Here is a 26,697-nt window from a genome sequence, read left to right on the forward strand (position 1 = left end):
TTCGACCGCAGTTCAACAAACCGTCTGCGAGCAAACCAAACAAGGTTTGGTGTTTTTATGTCAATAAGCCAACGTATACTGGGAATGGGAGGTATTTCGGTTGATAAATATAAAATTTGATATTGACTCTAGCGCCGTGTATCAGAGCCTCACCTAGATATCCTCCATCCTCATAACAAAACAAATTTGTTGAGTTAATATGACCCCAATTGATCAGTCCGCCCAGCATGAGTACTATCACTACGCGGACGCGCCAACTATTATATATATTATATAAAGATTAAAATTTTCAGCGTATCAGAATCCAATGAGGATGTTTAATTATTTCAAACAGGAGTAGCTGAAACTCATCCGTTTAGAAATGTTTTCGTATTACGGTTGACAAAAACAATAAACACAGTAACACCTAACATGTATATCAGCCTAAGTTGATATCAAATCCGTCGTATATTTTTGAAAAAATTAATAAAGAGACGATTCATTTTACAGTATACAATTCATCTTCTTCGAACTTTTTTATTAAAAATCTTCAACGGTTTTATAACTTGATATTTTTGGATCAGAATATTAAATTATGCTTGGAATGCGCCTCGTGCTCAGCGGTGCGGAAAATCTGTAGGTGTCAGGTAAGTTGTATAGGATCAGCGTGGAGGATTAAGATTCAAACCTTCTCTTTTTAGTAGACTGTAAATTTCCCACGGCTGGGCAAAAGACTCTATACTTACAAGCGGCTGTTACGCTTATGCACAGTTTGTTATTTGTGGCTATGATTAAGGCTTGAAAACTCTTCAAAATTACGCGAGGTTATATCTACGTAAGGTATTTGCAACGAACGTGCCCTGTTAACCAAAGGCACGGCTTTTTGCGAGGCTGCTCGGTATTATATATATATATATATAAGATTAATTCAAATTAAAAATAATATTCTTAAATTATGTGTTATTAAATATAATAACATATAAGTACAAAGTAGTAATGTCCATGTTAGTCTTATAACAATACGAGTACAAAAGGTAAAGAGAAGTATTGAAAAATAATATATGAATTTATTGCTAAAGATAGTATTCAATCTCCGGCCTGGTTTTTTGATCGATATCCCATATAATATTCTACACGTGTGTTTTTGGTGTCGAAGCCTTAATTCAATGGGTCGTTACGATGAACATGTAAATAGATAATGTAACCGCTATGTATATGAATGTTGGCTTTGGTTATTAATAAGTTAGATTTAAGCTACTCTTAATCAATATCTTACTAGCTCCTTTGAAACACCATTTTATCTATTCACAGTATCGTCAATGTGGTTCAAATTTTCATATTATTTTTGCCGTTAATTCACAGAATAATTAAAGTTTATATTTGATACATGGTTTTTCAGTCTTTGAATGCAATATTCCCTATTTTTAAAGGTAACTTTTCAGTAAACGAATATTAAAAGCGAACATCTTATAAAGATTTCAGATCTTCACTAATCAAGTGACCATCGTTATGTTACTCACCTAAAATGCACAACCGGTAGCTGCAACTGGTTTTTAACTAAAAGGATACTAGGCGAATTGATGAATTAAAATGGTAAGAAACCGCTGGACACAAGACTGGTTTTATTGGTGCCATTAAAATCGACCTATTGCATTTAAGTAGACTTAATCCGTCGGCTTTTAGAGGGTTATCATATTCAAAGAGATATATGTTAATGAGAATTACACAACCCAATTTAAGCATGATCGAGACGATCGAGGTGATTTGTTTCGTTCTTCGAAAAGTTTTGCGTAACGGTTTGAGGTACATACGGTTTAAAATTAACATAATATGTACGATATATCTTTGATATCCCTTTTATAATGATCCCCTTTACCCTAGGCGAACTCAATACCTTTCAAATTCAATTGAAATATAAACTGTGGCTGTCATAAACTGAAGTCAAAATCAAACGTCAAACGTTATCATATTTAATTAATAGTTATAGAGGTCGTAACGTGAAAATGGATTATATAAGAAGGCAGGTCAAACAGCCACTTAATTTATTATACCAAATATTAAAAATATTGTACAATAGATGTATACCTCATTCTACGCCAAGTAATTAAAAAAATACATTTATAAAAAAGCAAATATAGTTGAACAACTAGCTCAGTCAATCCCAAGGATGCTCCACTTTACTAACGTTTTACTAATAAAACTATTAGGTGCCACTGGTAACCATATTTATTCGAAAAATTCCCAAATGCTATATGCAAACAATTAGCGAATCTTGCCATCGCGATTTAGAATTATCTACAATTTGACGTAACGCCATCTAGTATTTATAAGTTGAAATATATATGTACATTAATTACGTATACATACATCGCCCCCCAAGGGCAAAGTGCAACTTTGTCCTTTAACATAACATATATTAATAATAATATTTAATAATAAAACAAACAGAACTAATAAAAATGATAATGTTAGAATTTTAGTTCTTTGTTACAGGCAAGAAACACAACTTTGATATTGGTCTTTTTAATATTCCATTTTTAGTTTTAAGCCTAACTACTCTGACAATATTGTCTGCACCAGAATGAGTAGCTATGACTCTACCATAGAGCCAGCGACATGGAGGTAAATTATCCTCCTTTATTATAACGATGTCCCCGATATTAGTTTGAGGATTGTTATTAACAGCCCATTTATAGCGTTGTAAGAACCGATTTAAATACTCTTTTGACCACTTTCGCCAAAAGGTTTGCAACATTCTTTGAGTGTGTTGCCATCTTCTCAGACTGCTTATAGATAGTTCTTCGAAATTGTAATCCGGTGCAGTCAATAAAGGTTCTCCGATTAGAAAATGTCCAGGTGTTAGCACTTCAAAATCATTAACATCGTCGCTGATACTTGACATTGGTCGAGAATTAAGACACGCCTCCACTTGTGTTAACACTGTTATCATTTCTTCAAAAGTTAATGTTGAGTTCCCAATAACTCGTTTTAGGTGATATTTTACCGATTTAATACCGGCCTCCCACAGTCCTCCAAAGTTAGGTGAGTGAGGCGGTATAAAATGCCATTCGCAGTTATTGTGTGCTAATGATTCAGCGACTTCTCCCATATGTTTTTTCTCAAATATGCCACATTTCTTTAACTCGATTGACGCTCCAGTAAAGTTCGTTCCGTTATCACTCCATAGATGCGTACACTGGCCACGTCTTGCCACGAATCTCTTGAATGCTTGTAGAAACGCTTCGGATGTAAGATCACTTACTAACTCTAAATGTATAGCCCGTGTTGCCATACAAACGAATAAACAAATATATCCTTTGCGCGATTTATGACCTCTACCCTTGTTCGTTCTTATTAGGATCGGACCTGCGTAATCTACGCCGCAATTTTTGAAAGGTCGAGTTGGTGTTACTCGCGCTGCTGGTACCTGACCCATTAAAGGCTGTTTGGTAACGGCTGAGTTTTTAACACATATTACACATTTGCGATAATACGATTTTACAAGCTGTTTGACTCATAATATCCAGTATTTTGACTGTATATAACTTAATGTTATTTGTGGCCCACCATGCAGCGTCTGTCTATGAGCGTCTGCTATTATAAGTTGCGCCAAATGAGACTCCTTTGGAATTAAGATAGGGTGTTTCCTGTCGAAAGTTAACGACGAAAATTTCAGCCTTCCTCCCACTCTTAATATGCCCTCGTTGTCCAGAAATGGGTTCAACATTCGGATTTTGCAGTTCTTAGGTAAGTTCTTTTTCTCTCTTATAATGCTTATTTCTTTATTAAAATTGCTGATTTGACATGTTATAATGCATATTTTCAAAGCTTCTTTTATTTCTTTAGCTGTCAGATACGACGTATTTAATTTATAATTTGATGCCTTGGAGTTATTTATAAATCGCCTACAATAAGCGACTACTCTGATTGTTCTGGTAAGGGACGAAAACTTAGTCCAGCCCAAGTTCTCTTCAGTAGCATGATGCACTTTTACAGTTTCTAATTCAGTTTCAAAATCTTTTGGTTTATGATAAATAATGGGTTCACAAGAAATGAATTTCGGCCCATGAAACCATAACTCATTATTCACCAGATCAGATGGTTTAATTCCTCGAGATGCATAATCAGCTGGATTTTCCTTCGAAGTCACATGACACCACGTCTGCGGATCTAAGCTACTTAATATTTCCGACACTCGATTTGCTACAAAAACATTCCATCTGCTTGGGTGACTATTTAGCCACGCAAGTACAATTGTGGAGTCAGTCCACGCATGAAGATTGTGTTTTTCAATTTTCATGACTCTTGCAACTTCGATTATCAATCTTGTAAGCAAAACAGCTCCACATAATTCTAAACGAGGTATTGAGACCTGCTTTACTGGTGCCACCTTTGTTTTAGCAGTAACCAAAGACGTGTTGACCTTTCCTTCAGAGTCAATTACACGGATATACACTGCTGCTGCATATGCTGTTTTGGATGCGTCGCAAAATCCGTGTAATTCAACTAGATTATCATTTGACTTTATCCCCACCCATCTTGGTAAGCGAATATTGCCTAATAAAATCTGTTCTTCACGGTAAGTTAACCATTCTTGTAATAAATTTTCTGGAATTTCCTCATCCCAATCCAATCCTGCCAACCACAGCTTTTGTATCATTACCTTTGCTATGATAATGCTTGGCCCTACCCACCCAAGTGGATCGTAGAGTCGTGAAATATCAGATATAATTTTTCTTTTCGTTACAGGTTGCTGCAAATGAGGAAGGCTTACTGCGTAGCGGAAGATGTCATCACTGCGGTTCCAAGTAAGTCCCAAAATTTTTGTTATTTCATTTTCTTTTATTTTTATTTCTTCCTTTATATCCTTTTCCCTATTTTCCTTTTGATTCATCTCCATTACTAGGCTATCATCATTGCTATTCCACTTTTGTAATGAAAACCCTGCTTTTCCCAATAGTTCGTTCATTTCCAAAAATACTTGTTTACCTTCTTCGCAGGTTTGAACTCCTGTCATAAAATCATCTACATAAAAATCGTTGAACACTCTTTCAACTGCCAATGGATAATCAGTACTATGATCACGAGCAACTTGTTGAAGAGCCTTTACTGCTAGATATGGAGCAGAAGATGTGCCAAAAGTAACTCGAGTATGCCTATAATATTTTATAGGCTCGTTTTTATTATTTCTCCACAGTATTCTCTGACAATCTGCATCTTGCCTTTCCACTTTAACCTGCCGATACATCTTTACGATGTCAGCTGACATACAAATTGGTGAACACCTCCACTGCATGATTATATGCCGCAACTCTGGCTGCAAGGTAGGTCCAACCAACAACTGATCATTGAGTGATAGGTTGTTTTTGCCTTTGCAGGAGGCATCATAAACAATTCTGACCTTCGTAGTTTCATTATCATTTCTGATAACGGCGTGATGTGGTAAGTATATAGCCTTAGGATTATTTATATCTTCTGGTGGTACTTCTTCCATGTGATCCAGCTTAAGATATTCACTTATTACCTCCTGATATTTTGTTTTCAGAATCGGGTCCTTGCTGAACTTGACTTCTAGCGATTTAAGACGTTTTTCGGCTATGTCTCTAGATCCTGTGACTTCGGGATATCCATTTTTGAAAGGCAGCCGAACTATATACCGCCCATTGGGATCTCTTTTGTGGTGTGGTCTGAGTGAAAAGTTGTTCGCAAAGCCTTTCTTCCTCTGTAAACATGCTGGATTTTTGTTTCGGAACATCTGATTCAATTTCCCAAAATTTCTTCAATAAATCCTCACTTTCGCAGCAATGCATTACACTTATACGAGATGAGGGCTTGATGTTGCAGCTTACAGTACCGGACAGAATCCAGCCGAGACTGGTTGCTTGTGCTATCAGCGTTCCTTCTGGATTTTTCTTCATACCCTCCTGCAGAATTGCTCCATATACGTCCGCACCCAAGAGAAGATCGATATGATTTGAATTAAAGTACTCCGGATCAGCTAGCATTAAACCTTCAAGTTCCTGCCATTCTTTGGCTTCCACTCTTCTAGTTGACAAGAGAGAGGTTATATTCTTTAACACGTGTGCTTTTATTAAAATTTTAAAATCTGGTTTGTACCGAGACTTTATTTCCATTGTGACCATAGTCTTAGAAACTATTGCCTTATTTCCTCCCAGCCCTGCTATCTGACTGGTGAAAACAGTTTTCTTTAAACCCAAATATTGTACCGTAGATTCGGTTACAAATGAAGCCTGCGACCCCTGGTCTAGGAGCGCCCGAATGCTGTACTCATTACCATTCCTACAAATAGCCTTGACTAAAGCCGTGGCAAGTAGCACTTGTTGTTGTTTCTTACCGGCTGCAACACAAGACACCATAAAGGATGATGGAGAGGCATTCGAAGATGAGGTTGTGGTACCTTCTGAAGAATTAACAACACACTCAGTCTTGTTTACCTCAGATGAATTAGCACCCTTAGGATGCAATAGCGAATGATGAGTCCGCTTGCAAATACTACACCTAACAGGTGTCCGACACTCCTTGGCAGAGTGATTGCTTCCCAAACAATTGAAGCAAACATTATTGTCATAAACAAATTTTCGACGAGATTCAACAGTTTCTTTATGGAACATTTTACATTTACTTAATTTATGACCTTCCGAACAGAACGGACATGTTACAGAACTTGCAACATGAAGTGTTTTTACTTTACAATTATTTTGAAATCTGTTTTCTGGTTTTGAAACCGGGCCCAAAAACTCGATAGCGCGAAATCTATTTGTTAAAAATTCTTTAAATTGGGTATAAGTGGGAAGTTCGTCTGACGAAATATTTGATGATACACTAAACTCCCACTGACGTCGAGACTCTGGGTCCAATTTCAAAGTAAGGATATGAATTATTAAAACATCCCAGCTATTTACATTTATGCCCAGATTTTTGAGAGTAACTAGGCAATCATTAGTGGTATTAACTAAATCTTTTAATGCATTCGCCGACTCGAATGATATATTCTTTTGGCTAAAGAGTCGTTTCAAAACATGGTGGCAGATGTATTTTTTATTGTTATACCTTTCTTCTAGTAACTGCCAGCACCTTTCAAAATTAGACTCTTGAATTGGCATATGCCTCAAGAGTTGCTCCGCTTCACCCGCAAGATGTCCCTTTAAATAATGTAACTTTTGTACATTATCTAAGGATACATTTTGAGTTATTAATGATTTGAAAAGATCTTTAAAAGAGGCCCATTCTGAGTAAACTCCTGAAAAAGTAGGAATATTAATTTTGGGTAATTTCACCTGAGCAGCTCTTGTGCTTACATTGTCAGCTCCACTTCCACATTGTGTCATATTAAATTCTACCAACTAAGACTTTAATTCACATTTGTATTCCAAATAAATTTCCTCAGTTTCATTATATTTATCATGCGTTACATAATTTGAAGAATTTAAAATTTTAGGTTCGTAATTTCTCATTAAATCCTTATGACCACATAAGAATTCAAGCCACAATTGATCAATAGCCTCTAACTTTCCTTCTATATAAGCCTTTGTTAACCGGTCTTTAGGGCTTTTCTTAAAATTCAACCTTGATTTACACATACGCGAACATAAATCATATTGAAAGTTGATTAGAGATTCCATTTTAATAAACTAAAAATAAATTATTTCTAAGTGTTTTAGTATTACAATAGCTCAAACTGAAATCGAACATGGATTCCTAGTACATTATATTTTTGTAAAATTATTCTAAGTAAAATATACATTTTTTTCTAAATTTATTAAATACTAAGAATACTAAGTAAATTCATAAAATATTTCTGAGTTTATATCTTCTTTTTTCAAATTAATGTAATTTTAAATGTACTCACAGTTTCACTTTTTATATTTACTTCACTCTATCCACAATATATTGGTGTGAATTCCAAACTTCCTGCTTCCCTTTGGAGTAGTAGGGCTCCGATGACCACCACTCACTCCCGGTAGCTCGTAGCGCGTTGACTTCACTGGGTCTCAGTAAGGTCCTGGGCAACTACGTCGATGTATTCTTGACAGTACCGCTCCTAGGTACTCGCTAGCAGCAGCAAAGGTTCAGCCGTCAAACTTGCGGTTGTAGCGGCGATCCACCTTGCTCCGTAACCGAAGACTTGCACTTTCCTCCTGGTTATGTCTGATAAAACACTATCCGGCTCGAAGGACCATGAACAACTAGCTCAGTCAATCCCAAGGATGCTCCACTTTACTAACGTTTTACTAATAAAACTATTAGGTGCCACTGGTAACCATATTTATTCGAAAAATTCCCAAATGCTATATGCAAACAATTAGCGAATCTTGCCATCGCGATTTAGAATTATCTACAATTTGACGTAACGCCATCTAGTATTTAAAAGTTGAAATATATATGTACATTAATTACGTATACAATAGTATAAATAAATATAGTACGTAATGATAAGAGGCCACTAGAGCCATAATTATATGCTATATAAATATATATACGTAACGTTTATGGTTGTAATATAGTCAAAGTCTAAAATCTACCACCGGTTTGGAATTGAAAACCTCGGACCTAGATAGACCAATAATAATAAATATTTTTTCGTTATTTGAAACAGACTGGACGCGATCATCTCATTCCCAAGGTGTGCAATCAACTAAGATGTCATTAGTGTTGTAATATCCTTTAGCACATAAACGTTCTTGAACGATTCTTTTAAATTCTACAATTGAATATTTTTGAACGTTTTCCTGGATCCTGTTGGACAAACGTATACATTGCCCCACAAAAGAGTTACTAACCCTGTGTACTGGGTACTTGGACACTTACAAGTTTATTCTTGTTCCTAGTGTTAATAGTATGTACGTCACAATTACTGAAAAAATCATTTATGTTTTTGCATTCATAACATTACCGAAAATAAATTGAGAAGCGATAGTCATTATTTGTATTTGTTTAAATTTACACCTTAACGAAACTTTTGGGCCCAGGTTACGTGCACGAATAGCCCTCTTCTGCTTTGTAAAAATGGAATTAATATCGGCTGCATTACTCCAGAGCAGAATGCCATAAGACATTATACTGTGAAAATAACTAAAATACACTAGGAGAGTCGTATCAACGTCAGTCAAAAGTCTATTTTTTTTTATACCGCGAGCTGAGTATATTCGTCAATCTATTTATAAGAGGGTCCCATTGGAGTTAAGAGTCTATTGTAATACTGTGGTTTCTACAACATCTAATGCTTCCCAATTTAAAAGTACATTCGTTTTGAGACATGTTACATTGGAAGTAGTGATTTTAATACATTTCGTCTTTTCACTATTTAGCAGATATATATGTATGTGGTCGTTATTATATAAAAAAGGTATTATGTAACTTTATTAAACATATATGTACGTCTTCTTCACTTTTCGTAGTCGTGCCAATCGTCTTTCTTATATTCCTTTCAAAAGTCTCGTACGGTCCGGCCCTTATTTCTGGAGATGTGGCCAAAGAATTTTCGTATTCGTAATTAAAAGGTCGATAAAATATTTCTTTGATCTTCAGTCCCTTAAATATCGACTTGACACTAGGCATAATTAGCATTGAGATCGATGATATTAATTAACTGATTGATCAAAAATGATGCATCATTCGTGATTTTTTTAAATCCACACATACCGTGGATCTTCTTTTATTTTCTTATTTTTTATGTTTAAAAAAAGTGTTCGAAATATAGCTGTATATGTGAAAATACAATTTGTCAGAACATTTGCTTATCCACCAGTGCGGAGCGATGTCGCTAAGCAAACCACGTGTCCAAGCAAAATCAGGCAAATATTTAGCTTGTCTGACTCCTTTGATGTGTAAATATAACCGCACATTTACCGATAAGTGCATTAAAATATGTGTTTGATATTTGCGGTAGTTGCCGTATTTGAACAAATCAAGTAAATAATATCTCGACGGTCCTCTACACATCGCTGTGTCGGTCAATTAATGCTAATATGCAAAAATGCTACACCACTAAATATGTATGTATATAGTGATGTATCAATACTATTCTGGCATTTTCGTTATTACTTATTTTATAAAAATAATATTATTTATTGATGTTCAGCATATCTACCTAAACACTGAATCTCGGTTTGAAACTTTCTCCATTCGTCAAGAGGTTCATGTTTGGGACGGTACCTTACCTTTCAGTAAGATAACGAACATCACGCAGTTTCTCGAATTCATCACGGTCATACGTAGTGAAAATAAACGTCTTGGAGTCTTCCCAGTTCCCACCTCTTGGATATATCCAGGTCTCCAAGAGATGGAAACTTGAACTTAGCACGGCGCAAAGCCTCGATAACTTGCGCCTTACATCTGCCGCTGGAGTTCACGGACATAATGGACCTTTAAAAACTCATCATCATCATCAGTGTCAATCAGCGCAGTGTATTCCAGTAGGATATAGAATTGCCAACCGTCTTTCCTACGTTGCACCTCCACCACAATATGAGTGGTCGTTTATGAACTCACTTTATACGTAATACGTAATTTTAACGTATTTTTGTGGCACATTCGTTCTGTTATTGTAAGCAGATTTATATAATTAAGAAACATAAGTTAAAGTTTCTTTGTTGAACTGAATTGGACGAATCGCATAGGGAATATCATCCCATTGAGATGAAATTTCGTTAATTCGTCGATGGAATTTGCGTAAAGCATGGACTCATGATTGGCCAAAGTTAATTTAGGTACAGGCTTTGAGATTTATCTCACCAGTCGGTCATTTCCATTTGCCGGGTGATTCTATTTTGGCATATAAGACCTGATGGTCTAAGGTAGGACTTTAAGCTTTATCGAGATAGACATATGAAGGAATTTTTGAGTTTTGTGAGTGAATTATGAAGGTGATACCTTCCGAGTGGTTATCGATCAGATGATTTTTAGTGTTGTTCTTCGGCTACAGTCGAGGCTCTTAATGTTATGTTAAGCGGACAACCGTCATTAGGTAGCACGCAATACCTTTCCGGTAATTGATTAAAAATACATTTATATCATTACATCCTGAGTAATATCATAAATGCAAAAGTTATTTTCTTTATTTGTTACGCTTCTACGTCTTAACTCATGATCACCATTTAATTTTGCACACGCGTTATCAAGAAATAAGAGCCGAGATGGCCCAGTGGTTAAAACGCGTGCATCTTAACCGTTGATTGCGGATTCAAACCCAGGCAAGCACCACTGATTTTTCATGTGCTTAATTTGTGTTTGTAATTCATCTCGTGCTTGGCTGTGAAGGAAAACATCGCGAAAAAACCTGCATGTGTCTAATTTCAACGAAATTCTACCACATATGTATCTACCAATCCGTCTTGGAACGGCGTGGTGGAAATTGCTCCATACCTTCTCCTCAAAGGGAGAGGATATCTTAACCCAGCAGTGGGAAATTTACAGGTTGCTAATGTTATCAAGAAATAACGTTATAAGAAATAGCACGAGTACCTAGTGAGCCTGCGAGTAGGAACTAGTACAATTATATTCAAATTCAAGACGGAACAAAATAATGGAGGCGATGAAAAACTACTACATAAAAACATGAAATACATTATTGTATAGTGTTTGTTTATTATAATATTACGAAGATATGGGTAAGACTTATTTCGAATATTAATATAAAGCAAGCAATAATTAGTGGGTTCCATGAATATATGCAATATAGAAAAGAATAATAATACAAAATATTTACTGAAACAATACGTTAATACAATAGAAATATCCGTAATGTAAAAATTTTACGTTCCATTGGCAATTAGGGATGTATTTATTGCCTAAAATATTGGTCGTAAACTTATTTTTTTATAGATAAAATAAAACGTTTGAAAAGAGTTCTGATACGAATAAAAGCCTTCGTGTCTTTCGTCACAAATGAACACAAAGGGAATTTCACTTTAATATCAAGTAAAACATAAATAATTACATGAGCTAATGAAAACAGAGTCTTTGTATGTGGAAACTTTTAATTTGAACGTAAGTTTTAATTTCGGAACAGTAATAAATGTCATGATAGACATCACTACAAAGTTTAAAGTTCTTTATTGTTTTGTAAATAATTGTTTACACCGAGAGCACAAATAAGTATATACGATTGATAAGAATAACAATATCATGTCAATTTAAGTCGATTAATTCTCCTGCGTCCATCTGATTGTTAATGTTTCGCCATTACGAACTCCTATCACGTAACAAAGTTACCAATTTATACTCCTACCCCTTTAGCCAGTGTGATTAATCTCTAGCATTTTTTTTCTAATACTCATTCAGTATGATAATCATATGGAACCTTTGTGTTTTCGAACTCGAAACATCGGAATATGTCCATATAAGCAAGGGCGGAAACTCCTATAGCAGTTTCACTTGAGGCAGTAACTTGGAGCGATTTTATGTCAACTTAAGATTGTGTACATACATTAACAGCCTGTAAATTTCCCACTGCTGGGCTGAGGCCTCCTCTCTCTTTGAGGAGAAGGCTTGGAGCATATTCCACCACGCTGCTCCAATGCGGGTTGGTGGATACAAATTTAGTTGAAATTAGACACATACAGGTTTTCTCACGATGTTCTGATTCACCGCCGAGCACGAGATGATTTATAAACATAAATTAGGCACATGAAAATTCAGTGATGCTTGCCTGGGTTTGAACCCGCAATCATCACTGGGCCATCTGCGCTTGTGTAAATATCACCTCGCAATTAAGAATTACCAAATTTAATTCTTATACATCATTTTATTTCCTTTAAATTGAGCTTATAAACTGACCACTAGAGCGAAGAGACAGTCAATTCAAATATTTAATACGTAGTGTGTATAATAAAGTGTTAAGTAAATATCTTACCGCTCTGTCTGCGAGGTTCCTGACTCTGCAGTGTAGATACGCAGGCTGTCCCACGGCGGCGGTAGCCTCTCGCTTCGTGCTGTTATCGAAGTAAGGCTGTCCCAGAGGCTCCCATCCTCCGCCGCCGGCTGTTACGCCTGCGAGCAAATTCACACAATAAAACTATATTCATAACTAACTAATGCCTGGTATTGTTATATTTAATTCTTAAGCCAACTATTAATCTCAATGTTATTTTAACATCGACAGTACTATGCCAATAGTATTTATGCCATTGCCAACGATAACGTCGTCGTTTGAACGCAGAAAATACGGTAAAAATACTCATTTTTATAAATACGATGAAAAAGATGCCTCAAGCGAGAACTTTATTAACGAAACGATCGCCATCTCACTATTTTTTCTTTTTCTAAAAATGTGGCGAACTGGTCTTGTATATGTTTAAAATTCTTCAAGGATTTGGCAACGACTTCAAACAGTTCCCTAGTATATACGAAACTTTGAGTTATGTTTCATGTTTTAGTTCTTTCTCTGGTATTTTTTAAAACGGTTCATATTTTTAAGCTCATTTTTTAAACCCCTTTGCCATTCCTTATTTTTAAAAAACGAGGGTATAATAGTCTCATTATTATAAGAAGTTGTCATATAGTTATAATGCCAAATGTTAATTGCAGTACTGTATAACTTATTTTTATGATATAAGTTGGCGAACGAGCAAATTGGCCACCTCACGGTAAGTGGTCACCACCGCTCACATACAATGTTACTGTAAGAAATATTATTTATTCCTTACATCGCCAATGCACCATCAACCTTGGGATCTAAGATGTTATGTCCCTTGTACCTGCAGCAACAATACTGACTACTGTTGTTTGACGGTAAAATATCTGATGCGTTGGTGGTATCTACCCTGACGGGCTATGTACAAAACCCTGCAACCAAGTAAATTGTCACCATCCATGTAAAAGATATCGAATTCAACTTCCCATTTCACGTCATTATTTTTTTGGTATGAATACTTTTCTCGTATCATTCGCTCGCAAAATATAATATTATGGTACTCAACATCCTAACAATTTTTAACATCAAAGGTATACATAAAGGAATGTTTCGTTTCTATATAAAGTTAAAGAAAATCATTCACAAATCACACATTGGTTACCAAGAAAATAACATATAAAAAAAAATAAAAGAATGCTGTAAAGTTCACGACATACTGGTTTTTCACTTGGCATTCGGTGCTTGGTAAACACCAACCACTCATCATATATTCAACCACCAAACTGCAATACTTAGTATCGTTGTGTTCCGGTTTGAAGGGTGAGTGAGTCAGTGACTACAGGCACAAGAGATAACATATCGGTTCAAGGCAGGCCGCGCATTGGTGAAATGAGTAATCGTTAATATTCCTTTATGGTAATCATGTTGTTGGGCATTTGTGACCACCATCAGAAGGCTTATATACCAACCGCCAACCTTTATGATATAAAAAAGCACATGCACTTTTTAGGAAAACGCACGCATTTTTTGGATAAAATGTATATCTCACATGTATGTATATCCACCAAAACATATTAAAGAAGCCTGCTGAAATTAGCTCCTAATCTTCTCTTCCAAATTGGAGGAGGCCTTTGCGAGGCAGTGATATATTTACTGATAATTTTATAATGTAATATATATACTATAATATTATAAAGATGTAGAGATTGTTTGTCTGTAGGCACGGGACAATCTCCTGAAGTAATGAACAGAAAAATTGCTGGTGGAAAGCTACATTATTCCTAAACGCTATAGGGCTATATACGCTAACGCTATATCATCAAGTGATATTTATACCATATCATTTTATTCATGAGTAAATAGTAATTTATATTATACACTGGTTAAAACAGTTACTGGTCTTGTTGCTTTTGTGGTAAATGCAAACTATACATCTAAAACTATAGCACTAAAACTTTTGTCAGTGAGTTTTAAATTATAAGATTCTTAAAAGAAAAACTTGATCGCATACGTTTATTTATTGAGTAGTATATAATGCAATGTGACTCTTTTTAAATCAATGAAAATAAATTAGACAATTTATTTATAAGTTAAACTTATTAATAAAAGTAAAGAATCTGTATTTAACAAACATAACTGACTAAAAAAATCATATCCCGATGAACTGGTAAGTTTTTGACAATCAATAAAAAAATTAATACTTCTCAGTTGAATAAAGATATTTGAATTTAATACTTAAATTTGAAGTCTGATTATGTTATCTTTAATAATAGCAGTGTTATCATAATATGTTTATATAAAAACGGGAAAACGCGTGTAATTCGATCGGTACTTCAATGGAGTCACTTACCTCAAAGTTACTTCGATTAGAATATTTTATTTTAATAGAACATCATTCGCTCAGATAATCGGAATTTCGCGGAAACATTCCGCCCTATTTTTTATATAATTTTATCTTTATATATTTTTCGATTATATTTTTTGATAGATTATTAATCGTTTAAACGTCTTACGGGCGACATAAAATAAATATATGTATTTGTATGCTGTGTTGCTTGGAGAGCTATAAAACAACATTACCATAAAATATTATAACAAGAAACATATCAAACGATACGTTTATATTAAACAATCTATGTATTAAGCTTATATAAGATTTTATAGCGTTTATTTGTGAAATGTAATTGTGAAATGTGATCAGCGTGTTTGTGTCAAAGTGTAAGGAATTTTCTTATCAACAAAATATGTTTGAAAGTATTATGAGTAACTGATGAGTTTCTTGCCGGTTCTTCTCGGCAGAATTTAAATTCCGAACTGATGGTAACGTTAAATTTAAGTTATACATGTAGAAGGATTTAAAAGTATTCACAAGGATTAATATGTTCAGACAAATTAAAATTTATCGCATATTTTTTAAATCTATAGTAATCATTTCGTACAGATCTACGATAGACCCGATCGAAACCTATCCACATTATAGGTCATTAAAAAATTATAATTTTTTAGTCGTTTTATATCCACTAAATTCGTATAATCGACATATTGAGATATTCAATCTGTAAAATTCAATTACAAGACAGTTCAAGGGGCGGCCATGTTAGACGTTTACGGGTGCGTTCAGAAAGTGTGTTTAAAATAATAATTTCGTGCAGGATTACGGTGGACTCTATGGAAACTTAAATTATGGATACACAATTAATTATAGATCGACGCTTATAAAAAAGTCATATGTAATTGGAGAAGTAAAGGATAAACTGTATTTGTTTCTTTTTAATTATTTTACCCAAGCGAAGCCGAGTTTTCATCTAGTTTCTCATAAAAGTATGCGCATAGGGTATACCAGACCCTTCCATGAGCTTTTATAATACGAGTTCAATTTACATCAATTTGTCGTGTATCTTAAGTCAGTGAAAGCCTTTTTAATGCCCCAAAAAGCATCTTTAACAACGCGATCAAACAACATCAACAATCTCTCGAATATTAATTAATTTAATTTAAGCGTTTTGTAAATATCTATCTATATATCTATTTTGTAAATATTTTGTAGATAACAATGTATCTGGAAAATGGAACCTAAATTATTGTGAAAACCAAAACGTATATCGTGCAGTTTAGAAGTAAAAATAGGTTATATATCTTTTTCGAGAACAATGTAGTTGGTGCTTTGGAAAATACCATAGGCGGAATTACGGAACGGATTAAAACAGATTTATTTTAATAAATAAATGAATAAATTGATTTAATTCTGGTACATGATTAAACAAAATATCTTATATTGAAACAGAAAATGTTTACAAATGTTAAATGAGTAGTTAAAACAGTAAATAACATCCACGCAAACAGAAGCCCAATTGTATCGTGATATATGTCTCTTACGCTTATGGTACACTGGAGAGATCAAAGAGCAGCTTGTAAGAATCCCAGTTCTGGGGAACAGGGCTTCCCCTTTTAGAAGAAGACTCGAATAGCATTCCCTGCTCTACAGCAAGTTAGATCAGAATCGACTGAAGTTCCGATGTATATTAGTTTCGTCATAATGTGCAATTTCAGTGATGCCCAGGCTTGAACCAGCGACCTTTGGATATATATGTTTACTCCTTTCGACCATGTCGTTTATTGTAGGAGACTTACCATCAAACAGGCCAATCGCTCATCGACTAGTTATTAAGAAATAAATTAAATAAACGACGAAAGCATTTATTTCCGTATAAAAGTTAATTTATACAGAAATGTTAACAACATTGTTAGTGTTAAAATAAAACGTTTTGTGTGGAATAAAATCATTTAAAACCATTGATTTGATCGAAATGAAACCTCGCTAACAAATTAATGTTGCTGAAAGCGTTATTCGCTTTTTAAACGAAAATTGCTGCGATTTCCGATGAAACAAAACTTAATTTTATCATAATATTTTTATTTTTTATAATATAGGCAAGTGGATGAGCAAATGGGTACCTGATGGTAAGTAAGGTCACCATAGACAATGGCGCTGTAAGAAATATTAACCATTCCTTACATCCTTGGCAACTAAGATGCTACGTCTCTTATGCTTGTAGTTTCACTGGCTTACAAAGCTAGGGAGGATGTAAAGCAGCTATCTTGTCCAGACCGCCTTTGGCCAATGGATAGGATTTAAAGTACGCACTAGGATTTAATTTGACCGTTATGGTTTAGTCACAAAAATTTTATAGACATTATTTTATTATAACTACATATTTATGATTAGCGAGCGGAGACAGACATAGATCAATAGGATCTGCTGGTAATACTTTTTTTGTACCAAAGCCAGACGGGATTGCCAATTAATTAGTGTCACTTCTATCTAGAAACTAGAACGAAGAGTCAGCTTCTGACTTACGTCGGTGTTAACCAGACGCGGTTCCTTTGTTGGTGTAAGATCTGAAGCCATATGACGAATATGTACCACCAGATTCTGGCGCAGAATTCGGCACCGCCGATCAAACGTTGGAAATTATCCCCACGTGGGACTGTACGATGGATTTCATCTCACAAATTCTATATTTATACGCTATTTCAGAATACGCAATCCACATAAAACAATTATTATGACACTTTATTGAGATGGTAATATGATACTATGTTTAGGTATTGCGGAATGAGGACAACACGATGTTTTCGGCTAATATTCATAATCAGTGTATTCAAGTGCCTGCTATGATTTTAAACTTAAACTAGCATGCTTGTATTTTTAACATGTACAAACAGCAACGTGTAAATGTAAATATTTTAACTTTTCTCTTGCTTTTTTCTTTTCCATTGCTCTCTGTAAGTTATCATTGACAGTACAACTTTTGTGAAAAATAGTTTTATCTGAGTAAAATAAACTTGCGCTAACACTCCGAGTAAATACTTCCCGAACCGTATGTTAGCCATAACAAATGTAAACTTCTTGTTGTGTGTACGACACTTACATTCTCTTGAAAAAATTGTTGTAATTTTTTGTGTAATAAATATATATATTATATTAAATATAACAAAATCAATGTCTTCTTCATTAAAGTAGAATGTTGTAAGTCCTTTTGAATCGTCGTTTTACAAATTCAATTTGAAGTTTCCACTGGCTTGTAACTTGCATTGGATATCTCCCTCTCCCCCCTTAAAAGATTTTAAAGCGATTTCTGAGGCGCCAATGACTCAAGACTTTATCATCATAGGCGGCCCTCAAAGTGACGTCCGTGTTTTTTGCACAAGAGTTGGCGGACGGAAATCCGACACGACCTTAGCAGGTTCAATTTACATGCGTTCCGAGGAACGGAAGTTTTAAAAACCAATGCGAGATCTGAGTACCTATGTGGTCGGCACTACGCCAGCGAGGCACTTTTTTTCCAAATATGAATTTAGATAAAAAGTGCCGATCACTCATTACCAAATAATCCGATTATATGAATTCTACGTATAATTCTACTTCCCAAAACAACGCCCAGTTTAATCTCATCAACGTACTCAACTACGATGTCGAAATAATTAGTTAATAATATTAATTCAATCATACTTCCCATTGCTATTGTTAGCCGAATAATGAGCACAACAACTAAATATATGATGAACGCAAAATAATGATAATTACCTTGTTACGAGTATGTACGTATTTTAATTAACAGCTTACGATATTTAAACATGTCAAATTTTAACCAGTGGTAGGGCTTTGTTCAAACCACTTGGGTAGATACACACGCAACGTAATGTATACAACCAAACAGATATACTTAGTATTGTGTTGTTCCGGTTTGAATTGTGAATCAGCTAGTTTCACCTACAGGCACGAAGGACATAACGTTTTAGTTCTTAAGGTTGGTGGCGCTTTGGAGATTTAAGAAATAGTTAACATTTCTTAGAGCTATTTATTTATTTATAGATTTTTGAAACACCATCGGCATATTCACAAAATATTATTACAGTGTGATACACCACTACAGGAAACAAATTCTTGTACAGTGTGATACACCACTCCAGGAAACAAATTCTTGTACAGTGTGATACATCATTGCAGGAAACAAAATTCTTGTACAGTGTGATACACCACTATAGGCGTTTACATTATACATACATGAAATAACAAAAAGACTAAACAGTACACTCCTACATTAATATGTCTTTAAAATAAAAATAAAGATATGAACAATAAAATGAAAGAACAAAAATTACTACAAAAAAAAAAAAACAAAAATTGAACTTGACACTAAGTAAGCGAAGAGGTTAACAGTTATATAGTTTATGGTCATTACTTAATATAAGATGCACCTTTGCCAGTACGATAGACACTGAAATAAAAAAAAAAAACTGTTACTTGAGATAAATAATAATAATAATCAATACGCTTTTAGAATACTTAAACGCTGCTTAGAATTAATCGTGAATATAATTAAGAAGAAGGTTGGAATATAATTGTATATAAAATGTAAATACATTGAATCTTTATTGAATGTTTTTAGAGACAATAAGTACACCAGATATGAGCTCAGTAATTGCTATGATGTCTAAACACATGTTTATATTGCCATCCGAAATGCGCAAACTTGCGAAGTTTTAAGCCCACGCGACTATGATATAGATATGTTTACATATTTGAATAAACAAAATAATTCCCGTACTTTCGTATTCATGCTAGTGACATTTTGCAGTTTCGATAATCTGAGAGGAAAATCGACCAGCATCCCCATCACCATCCAATGGCCATGAGATAGAACAGTTATTTTGTAATCTTAATTCAAAGTACTAAATAATTTCAAGGTTCAACTACAAATATTAATATCATTTGGAACATCATACGAATTACGCCGCTTGATCACTTGAGTGTTTTCCAGCACGATTACCACATTTCACTGAGACGTTTCCAACCTGAATGTATTTAATATATATTAAAGAAGTAATTCTACATACAATGAGTACGACAATTTGTGAAAAGATTAGTACTCGAGGCTATTTATTTAAAAAAAAAAACTATCTTTAGTCCGTTTTACTGTTAGCACCGTAAATATTCACCGCAGTAACATTGTTTTAATTCTAAGAATATTCAATAAATAAAAGTCGCCACATTCAATTTGCAATTAGGATTAATTTAAAGATATTACAAAATATTTGAATAAACGAATGAAAATGGAATGATGAAGGAAACGTGCGATTAGGTTATAGCTGGAAAGACACGAATGCGAGGATACAAATCGAAGGAAGAAAGAATGACAAGATCATTTGAATGAGCACACGTCGATAAGCAATAAAAAAAAGTAAGCAGAATTATATTTTTAACTTATCCTCTCCAAATCAAAACAAACACAAGAGTAAAAAAAACACAAATAAGTTTAAAAAGAAATTATATTTAAAAAAACTTCGCAATTAACCAAATGATTCAGTCTTATTTTTTATTTTTTTATGATATAGGTAGGCGGACGAGCATATAGGCCACCTGATGTTAAATGGTCACCACCGCCCATAGACAATAGCGCTTTAAGAAATATGAACCATTCCTCACACCACCAATGCGCCACCAACCTTGGGAACTAAGATGTTATGTCCCTTGTGTCTGTAGTTACAGTAGCTTTCTCACCCTTCAAATCGGAACACAACAATACTAGGTACTGCTGTTTAGCGGTAGAATATCCGATAAGTGGGTGGTACCTACCTAGAGGGGCTAGCACAAAGCCCTACCACCAAGTATCTCAATGTCATAGCTAGATATGGGATATATGAGATACTTAATGCTGACAATAACCAAAAAATTTATAAAAAATAAAAAAAATATCTAATTCAAATTAAAAAAGGCTACGAAGTCGAGGTACCTAACTGGTTTCTTTGAATACAAAATAATATTTTACTTTATTTTTACCGGGTAGTACAATTTCGTTTTTTTTTTTGAAAAATACTCCCAGCTGCATGGAAAATACCTATCGTTACTTTTATAATTCCGTAGCAATGAAAAAGGGCTATGAGGTAAATTTAATAAACGAATAAACAAGTCGTTACGCGTATGTATTATAAGCATTTTTTCTAAATAATGCTGATTTTTTTAACCAGGCCGATGTCGACCGAGTTCGTCCGAAGCACCGACCATTACCGCGATCCCCAGCGACGATAAAAATGTACTTTGTTTCCCGTCACGTCCCGTTGTTTTTTATACTCTGCTCATAGAACGTTAACTGCTGTATTTTTTTTAATATTTCATTATGGAATCTAAAATGGACTTCCGTCGAGCTATTCTGTTTGAACAAACTCGAATCTCACCACGGATAACGACCGTGATATATTAGAAATTGATATTATTCGATAGTGACCCCAATAAATATTATAATTTAAAAAAATATACACTCAATGGGGTGACTTCTTACTTCTTACAGAATAACATTACTAATATTTAAATATCGAATCAAATGTTATTGTTCGTCTATGAAATAGATAATATTATATAAAACACTAGCTGTTACCCGCGGCTTTGCCCGCGTAGAATATGAATATATTTACAGATTAACTTAAAATGTTACGTTAATGTAATACCTCTTTGTATACCACATTGGTGTGTATTTCAGCCCTTAGGGTAGAATATCCAGAAACGCTTAAATGCGAATCAACTCACTTTTAATCGGTAGCCCAAAAATAAAATTTCGAGCTTCTAACTTCAAAATGACGGACTTCCAAACTATCCTATATACGAAATGTCAAACTCTATTTCTCCCCTTTGGCCTAAAATATCCAGAAACGCTAAAATACATATCAACTCATTTTTAATCAGTGGCTCAAAAATAAAATTTCACGCTTCTAATTTCAAAATGACAGGCTTCCAGGCTAACCCGTATACGAAATGCCAAACTCTATTTCTCTCCTTAGGCGTAAAATATCTAGAAACGCTTTAATATGTATCGACTGATTTTTAATCAGTAGCCCAAAAATAAAGTTTCCTACTTCTAACTTCAAAAATTACGGTCTTGCAAACTATCCTATATACGAAATGTCAACTCGATATCTCTCCTTATGCGTAAAATATCCAAAAACGCTTAAATGCGAATCAACTAATTTTTAATCGGTAGCCCGAAAATAAAATTTCACGCTTCTAACTTAAAAATGACGGACTTCCAGACTAACCTGTATACGAAATGTCAACCCCTACTTTTTCCCTTTAGGCGTAAAATATCAAGAAACGCTTAAATACGTATCTACTCATTTTTAATCGGTAGCCCAAAAATAAAATTTCTAGCTTCTAACTTCAAAAATTACAGACTTCCAGACTAATTGTTTCATGTTTGTAACTTAAAAAATGACTGACTCCCATAAAAACTTTCAACCCTTATTTCACCCCCTTAATGGTAGATTATCTAGAAACGCTTAAATACGTATCTACTCATTTTTGATCAGTATCTCAAAAATAAAGTTTCATGTTTCTATCTTAAAAATGACGGACTTCTATACAAACTTTCAACCCTTATATCACCGTAGGGGTAGAATATGCAGGAACACTTAAATAAGTATTTACTCCTTTTTAATCAGTATCCCAAAAATAAAGTTTCATGTTTATAACTTATAAAAATCCATACGAACGTTCAACCACTATTTCACCCATTTAGGGGTAGAATATCCAAAATTCCCTCCTGAGTGGGTGTCATGATATGTTAGTTTATAAGTGTACAGCCTAAAATATAAGTTTTATGCTTCTAGTTCTAAAAATTCTAAACATGACAATACTTTCAACAACTTACGACCTTTCTTCCCCCTTTTCAACCCTTTACAGCACTTTTTTCCAAATAAAAAGCCTATGTCCTTTCTCAGGCTCTAGACTATTTGTGTACCAAATTTAATTTAAATCGGTTCAGTAGTTTGGCTTGAAAGCGAGACAGACAGACAGAGTTACTTTCGCATTTATAATATTAAATAAATTAAATATAGTATGGAAGTATGGATTGTTATTTCTCTCGCTAGAGAGCTCCGATAATAACCGCGTCCGATCGCTGCTAAATTCAAAGTGCTACAGGGAGAACCGCGGTTTTTTTTTTGTATCATGTTTGAAGTAGTGATGTTGGCCCTACTGGCCTTTACAGCGTCACCGAACGTTGGGGCGAGTGTTAAAACTCTGCCTTAAGGTGAACCCTTTTGGGCTCGAGAGTGATGTTCGTCCTGAGGGTGTCTCCTATGAGATCGCACCTCGGCTCAGAATGTAGTCGGTGGGGCGGAGAACCGCGGCCTCCCACGCGCTATTTATAGGCACGCTCCCGCCGCCCCGGCTGGCCGGTACCACCGCAAACGCTACGTTCCGCAATTTTTAAATTTGTAATATCTTCGAAAATATTCATTTAAATCATATGCTGTAAAGGACCATATAGATCAATATTAAATCAGCAATGTATTTAAGGTATTTCATTGGATAAGGATTAATGCTGTCTAGGTTAAAATCGCTTCGAAAATTAGCCAATATTTGTGGTAAAAAATAAATGACAAAAAAATGTTATTGTGGGTTATCACTTACAGATAGACACATACCATCGCAGACTTTTTTGTAGACATTTTTAAGGTGTACAATTCTGTAGTACATTATTTTGATCTATCTCATAGTGTTCATCCAGTGTTTGCAATATAAGCGCAAAAAATGTGTCTTTTTACGACATCACATTAGAAACCTTTAAAATTATCAGTGTTTAACTACTATATTGTCCACGTATTATACATACAAAATCATTCTCTTTAAATCACTCTATCTATTAAAAAAAACCTCATTAAAATCCGTTGCATAGTTTTAAAGATTTAAGCATAGACAGGAAAAGACAGTCAGTGGGAAGCAATCTTGTTTTATACTATGTAGTGATAACAAAAAGGTACAACGTACACAGTTTTCACTCGTTAGGAAATACAAACCGCTAAGTCCCTGCGTTTTAAAACTGTAATATCTTCGAAAATATTCATTTAAATTACATGCTGTAATTTAAATGAATATTTTCTGTGTCTTTTGAATATTTTGTGTGTATTACATGCTGTAATTTAAATGAATATTTTCTGTGTCCCTACTGTGTAAGGCCATATTGATCTATATTGAATGCACAATTTATTTAAGGTACCTAATTGGATAAGGATTAATGCTATATTGCTTAAAATCGCTTCGAAAATAAGCCATTATTTCTCGTAAAAAGTAAACGATAAAAAAATGTTTATTGTGGGTTATCTTTAAGAGATAGACATATACCATCGCGGACTTTTTTGTAGACATTTTTGAGGTGTACAATTCTGTAGTACATTATTTTGATTTATCTAGTAGGGTTCAGCCAGCGTTTACAATGTAAGCGCAAAAAATTTATAAATTTACAACATCACAATAGAAACTTTTAAAATTATCAGTGTTACTTAACTATATTGTCTATGTATTATATACAAAAACCTTCCTCGAATCACTCTATCTATTAAAAAAAACCGCATCAAAATCCGTTGCGTAGTTTTAAAGATTTACGCGTACAAAGGGACATAGGGACAGAGAAAGCGACTTTGTTTTTTACTATGTAAAGATGTTGACAACCAAATAAATATAATATTTAATCTGTTTTGATTTTTTAATAAGCATAAATAACAATAACAAACAATAAGCAAAGAACGCAGAACATTATCATATAATAAAGTTTTAGTTATCTGTAAAACATATTTATTGTTTTTATCTGCTTCAGTCGAATACACCGGATGGCGGAACAGAAAGGACATGGCTCTCTAAACAACTATTAGGTTACATTGAAGACCGGCTTTTAAGGGTAGAATCGTTGTTATCCCCTTCGCAAGAACGTTTACAAAAGCCTTTATCGTGTAATAGTAAAAGGTTACTTGTATTCTAGGGCTCTATAATTGTAAATGATACGAATGAGTGTTTTTGTAGTGACTTTAAATAGCTTCGCTTATAATTAGTGATGTGATATTATAATAAGAACTAATTAGGTGAAGTACTTACGAATTATTTTTAAATTTTGTTGAAGTTATATTTGTTGTTGTAAAAGTTTCAATGGCATTTTTTTATTTTTACTGGTCAAAAGATTATATTTGAAATGTATGTATATTATATATATTTTAGAACGCCCTACTCAATTCGTGTAAAATATACAGAATAACTAACAAAGCCAGTATTCTTATTATGTATACGGACGCAGAGGAAGAACTGGTTTGAAAATCGGTTGCAAGGTAAGATCCACACACCTAAATAAAAACTTGGAAATTGTCATTGCTGGTCTTAGAGCTCCTGTAATTTGAGGATAATGCTTGGAGCTTACTCCCTCAAGCTCCAATGCAGGTTGTACACGAGTGGAAGATGTTATATACCTCACGATGTTTCCCTTCACCCCCGAGCTCGAGATAAATAAAAAATTACTCGTAATCTTCGAACAATTCATGGGTTCTGATATTTAGGGCATTTGTAAATTAAATAGAGGACCATTCATGTGTATTTAACTTAAATATAATAAAACTGTACTCACCGAATAAAATAAAGAAACAGCTCAGCTCCGCCGCCCACATCGTGAACGTTCTATCACATCGCGTCTTTATTACACTGTACTCAAATATCTCACAGCACTGGAACACCGTTTACTAACTCTGGACATACTTCAATATTCGTTAAGATTTCACCTTTTTATCGTTCGTCTAATCTGAGATATAATATTTTGATTTAACTACTAAATGAATTTTATACAAATGACGTTCTGATTTTACGGACCTGTGATTTATCGAAGAATATTCGACTCGATGTTTGAGGAGACTACGGTTCCGCGTTGACACGTCAATCTTCCCGAAACATTTCGAACATTCCAAGATAAATAACGTTAGTTTATATTTGTTGGAACTTTATTAATAATAATATTTTCTTACAGAAAAATAGAATACTAATTCAAGTCTGTCTGGGATTTTAAATACGAACATAATAAAATTATTACATATTTTTTTACAATGAATTAATTGTTATTATTAACTGAGTTTTTGTCAGTTCACGGTCATAGGGGTCAGGGTTATGTTACTTTATACTGTATATTTTAATATTTTATAGTCATATTTCAAAAACATTAATAAAAGTATCTGAATAAAGTATTTTTTAAGCATATGATTTTTATGACTGAACTATGAACTTGAGACATATAGCATTCTAACTATGATTTAACGTAAATTATTTGATATATTTTTTTAAATTACTTGACATGTAATAAAAAATAATATACAATATCTCTAGATAAAGGTTAACAAAACACGTATAAACGTGTCTCATGATAATTCGGAGATTTCGTACCTTTCCTAGGACGATTCAACCGGGTAATTGGAATCTAAGGCAGGTTTCAGAATCGTCCGAACTATTTTTAGGATCATTGCAAAACATATACAAT

At 34.1% G+C, this 26,697-nt stretch overlaps 1 protein-coding gene across 1 annotated transcript in view; it reads right to left on the bottom strand.

Annotated features, from left to right (window-relative positions):
• LOC113398714 (hemicentin-2-like) overlaps positions 1 to 25,995 on the bottom strand; it is a 50,905-nt gene extending 24,910 nt beyond the window's left edge. The window contains exons 1-2 of the mRNA XM_026637603.2: positions 25,801 to 25,995; positions 12,854 to 12,990 (exon numbers count right to left, since the gene is read on the bottom strand). Of these exons, the coding sequence (XP_026493388.1) occupies positions 12,854 to 12,990; positions 25,801 to 25,840 (177 nt within the window). The 5' untranslated portion in view covers positions 25,841 to 25,995. The remainder of the gene's footprint in view (positions 1 to 12,853; positions 12,991 to 25,800) is intronic.
• Between the last annotated feature and the right edge of the window lie 702 nt (positions 25,996 to 26,697).

The sequence above is a fragment of the Vanessa tameamea genome, chromosome 14 (genome assembly GCF_037043105.1).
Source record: "Vanessa tameamea isolate UH-Manoa-2023 chromosome 14, ilVanTame1 primary haplotype, whole genome shotgun sequence".
NCBI lineage: Eukaryota > Metazoa > Arthropoda > Insecta > Lepidoptera > Nymphalidae > Vanessa > Vanessa tameamea.